The 4,622-nt window shown below is 48.4% G+C and overlaps 1 protein-coding gene across 1 annotated transcript in view; it reads right to left on the reverse strand.

Moving 5' to 3' along the window:
- Positions 1-307: 307 nt before the first annotated feature.
- Positions 308-4,622, reverse strand: part of NRROS (negative regulator of reactive oxygen species) — a 24,296-nt gene continuing 19,981 nt past the window's right edge. The window contains exon 3 of the mRNA XM_006753400.2: positions 308-2,403. Coding sequence (XP_006753463.1) covers positions 433-2,403 — 1,971 coding nt within the window. The 3' untranslated portion in view covers positions 308-432. The remainder of the gene's footprint in view (positions 2,404-4,622) is intronic.

Here is a 4,622-nt window from a genome sequence, read left to right on the forward strand (position 1 = left end):
CCCAGGGCACTGACCCTCACCATCCACAGGAGATGCTCTTGAAGTCATTTTTGCGATGGGGGAGCACTGAGTCGCCACCCTTTCTCACCAGCTCCATGGATGTCATCAAGGAAAGGGCACTGGAAAATAACCTACATGAAACTAACAAAAAACAGTAAAGAAAGAAAAAACCGCAAGCTGTGTTTGATTTTAAAAATATTTATGAAACATGTTTCTTATTTGTGTAACATGTCAACTAATAAATATTTTACCAGGATGATAAGGATGAATCATAATGACAGAGGAAGAACTTGGAGTGACTAAGGAATGGTGACATGGGACACTTTAATTTAAAGCTCAGTTCATCAGACTTGTCCTCTGCATCAGATCTTGAAATTTGGCAGAGAATGTGTCTTTCCAAGCACAGATTTCTGACCTTGAATCGTAGCCAGGTCAGTATATGGAGGACCAGTGGCAGCGGCTCTTGATTACCTGAAGCAGGGGCTTCTTAAAAGTGAAAAAGGTGATAGTGCAGGCCACCAGCAGGGTGAGGCAGCTGGGAAGAATGAGCACAAGATACAGCAGGTCCATGTTCACCCTTTCCCACTTACAGTCCTGAGGCATGCCTCTGGGCAGGTCCACCAAGCGAATGACCCTAGAGGACAGGTTGCAAGTGATCATGGCCAAGTCGGAGATGGTGTGCAGACTCTGTAGGGCCCCCCAGCCCTCCACCCTGCAGCAGTCATACGGATTCTGACTGAGGTAGATGGTCCGAAGACTTGTCATGAGCTGCACAGACATGGCCCCCTGGGGAAGGGCCGTGAGCGAGTTCCTGCGGAGATCCAGGGTCTGCAGAGCCAGGCTGCCCCTGAACCTGGGGAAACTGGTCAAAGAATTTCCGGACAGATCCAAGTCCCTCAGGTTCCTAAACCCAGAGAAGTCCATCTCTGTGAAGCTGGCACTGAGGCCCACATCCCTGAGAGATAGGGCTTGTAATGTGGGGGCAATATTCTGGAGAGGGGCAGTGCTCCCATTCAGAACCCCCCAGTTTCCAGAAAGGTCTAAGTGGGTGAGGGCAGTCCCCTGGAACGAGCAGTCTTGTAATGTTCCCAGCCCACAGCCCTCCAGAGAGAGGCTCCTCAAAGATGCCACGTTCCTGAAATCTACACAGCTGGGAGGGCCCACACTGTCTAAACCAGCTGGCTGGGGACAAAGTGAGATCTGATTGTGGCTCATGTCAACTGTAGTGATGTTACCGGCATCAGCAAAAAGGCCGGCAGGGACACTCAGGAGCTGGTTGGAGCTCAGGTTGAACGACCGGAGGCTCCTTAGGCAGCCGGGGGTCCCGGGAGCCAAGTGCAGCTCCGACAGCTGGTTCTGGCTCAGGTCCAGCTCCATGAGCGCTCCTGGGGGCTCGTGCTCCCCGATGTGGAGCGTCATCAGGCAATTCTGGTTGAGGTTCAGGTGGGAGAGGGAAGACATTTTCCTTAGGAAGCCGTCAGGCAGGTATTGGAACTGGTTCTGGCTCAGGTCCAGGAAGCGTAGATCTGCAAGGTCACTGAAGTCAAACTCCTCCCAGAGGTTAACTGTGGTGATGTTGGTGATGTTGCCATCTACAAGGAGGAACTGGGCCACCATCTCCTTTGGCGACGAGGTGTTGTACAGGTCCTTGTAGAAGCCCATGTTGTTGTCCCTCAGCAGGAGGGTGTGCAACTTGCTGGACTGGGGCAGGAGTGGGAAAAACAGCAGCTGATTGTGCGAGAGGTCCAGCACCTCCAGCTCAAAAGCAGCCCCTTCCCCTGATGCCAGGAACCACTCCAGGTTATTGTAGCTGACATTGAGGGACTGGAGCTGCGTGAGGCTGAAGTCCACAATGCAAGGGAGGTTGTTATAGGCCAGGTTGAGGTGTCTCAGCCCAGTCAAGCCTTCGAAGGCTCCACCCTCGATCTCAAAGATGTAGTTCCTCTGCAAATCCAGCTCCTGGAGGTGCCCCAGGCCCTCAAAGATGGAGTCGTCCAGCCTCATGATGGTGTTCCTCGCCAGGGACACAGACTCCAGTGAAGAGAGGTTCTGGAGCATGAGGGCCGCCATGTCTTCCGTCAGGGAGTTCCCCGACAAGTCCAGCCTCCGCAGGGCCCGCAGGCTGTGGAAGGCCGCTGCCGTCTCCTTGTAGCTCTCCGAGAGGGAATTGTCAGGCAGCGCCAGGCTGCGCAGGCGGGCCTGCCCCAGGAAGGCCTCACGACCAATGCGCTCCAGGTGACAGCTGTGCAGACTGAGGTTCTCCAGGAGCGGGTAAAGCTGGAGGGAATGATTCCACAGGGTCTTGAGAGGGTTGGCATCTAGGATGAGCGTCTGCGAGTGGGGAGGGAGATTGCTGGGCACTGCAGCAAGATTCTGCTCTCGACAGTCAGCGACTCCATCCACCTAGGTTCGAAAACACACTGGTCAGCGGGAAGAGGCCTCTGAGGCAGAGGTTTGGGTACATAAACTTAGTTCAGTCATCAGGACGTTCCTGCAACTTTGGGGAATGGCTCTAGAGATCATAATTTTTTAAAAAATGGATCAGACACTAGAAAAAAAAGGGGGAACTTTTCTTTGTCCTTTACCCTCACACTAAAATAGTCAGGTAGGAGCTGAGTGCCAGGCCTTGTTTAAAACACACAGCATGTTAGAGAAGATCTGAGCACCTGTCTATCAGGTGCTGAGTGGTAACAATTGCATTTGCACTTTGGTTTTAGCTATGAGAGGGACTGAGAGCCAGGTCTCTACCTGGATTTGAATCCTGCCTCTGCCATTTATTTCTGTGTGGCTTTGGGCAAATAATTTAACTTACGTCTGTCATTTCCTCTGAAAAATGGAGATAAAGATAGTACCTACATCAGAGGACTGCAGTGAGATTAGACAAGAGACTGCAAGGGCCTGACACACAGTGGGCACTCTTAATGCCACCTGTCACCATTGCATTGCAATCGCTCTACCATTACACCTGTGTGTCTAAGAGGGACACTGCCTGACAACTGGCAGTCCTGTGGCATCTTCATTTCAACCAAAGAAATTTTGTCTCAATATTCCTCTACATTCGGAGTTGACAAATGTCTCAGCTTAAATGGACTTCAGAGCTCATCGTCACCCTGAAGTGCACAGAAAAGGAGAGCGGGGTCTGGAGAGAAGTGGAGAGAGAGTCAATGACAGAGCCGGGGCCGGAGCCCGGAGCTCTTAATGCCCAATTCGGTGCTTTTCCTGGATGCAGTTCTACCGTGTGCAGCAGAAGGAGGCAGGAGGGATGGGACGACTCTGGTCTCATTGCAGAAGTCACTCGGGCCTCAGGATAAACTCAGCCCAATGTTTTACATGATTGGCAAAAACGATCCACCATCGGATGTCAATCAGGAAAAAAGTTTGAAGTGATAAGAAAGGGGAGTAATGGCCTTCCTGTGCACAGATAAGGTCCGTGATTGCCTGAAACTGTGGGCCCAATCCCAGGGGGCAAGAGGAATAATGGGAAAAGGGAGAAAAATCTGATAGAGAAGGAGAAGCACCAGTTTGGAGAGATGACAGACTCAGGTCTGCATCTCAAGCTCTGTCACGTATTAGCATTGGGCCCTGGACAAGGAATTAACTCTCACAGCCCCAAGTTCTTTATCTGATTATTAAAATAAAACCTTCTAATAATTAAAAATTGATCTAATAGAGAAATACAGAAAATTAAACTCTTCAGTAACCTCAGCCTCTTCCTCAAAGAAACACCAATAACTTTTTGTTACGTCTCCTTCTGGATTCTTTCCTAAAGATATTATCTACCTTTTCTAAACAATTTGAAAAAAATGAGTCTGCATTCTACAAACTGTTTAGTTATCTGCTATCTCCTCAATAATATGTAATACACATATTGCCCTGGCAATAAAATAAATTTGATCATCTTCTGTTTAGCAACTGTCTCTTAATTCACTGCATGAATAGAACAGTGGTTAAGAGCAAGAGCTCTAGGGTCAGTGCATCGTGGTTCTGGTTTTTAACAAATGGGTGATCTTGGTCTGGTTACCTAACCAGTCGGGACCTTCATTACTCCACCTATAAAATTGAAAATATACTTGTAATTTTCTCATAGGGTTTTTTTCTTCATGAGGATTCACTGTGATTATTTATGTAAAACATTTAACACAGAACTTGGCCCATAAATGCTTAATAAATGTTAGCTATAATGATAAGTTTTATTTAATCAATTAATTTTATAGAGCATTGGAGTTGTTTCTCATTTCCAGATGAATTTGTGAAGTTCTTTCTACACCTCCCCTTACCCCAACAATCTTTGGAATTTTTATAGGAGTTTCATTACAATCATGGAGTAATTTGGAGAACTGACTTCTTTGTAAAATTAAATCTCCCCATGCAGAAACAAGCTGTATTTCTTTATTTGACTAAGCGCTGGTCTCCCCCACACAGGGACTCTCTGGAGAATGTTGTGGTGAGGGGCTTTCCAAAAGGAGCGAGACCCTGTTTTATCACAGCTGTGGAGGCCATGAGTGTCACACCCCTGCAATTCCCTGGGGTCCCACTGAAGTGCTGCAAAAGAACCACGGGGCCATCAGAGCCCAAGAAAACCTCCTCATTCCATTTTATTATAACATCACGTGGCTAATGCG

Source organism: Myotis davidii, unplaced genomic scaffold (genome assembly GCF_000327345.1).
Source record: "Myotis davidii unplaced genomic scaffold, ASM32734v1 scaffold571, whole genome shotgun sequence".
Taxonomy (NCBI): Eukaryota; Metazoa; Chordata; class Mammalia; order Chiroptera; family Vespertilionidae; genus Myotis; species Myotis davidii.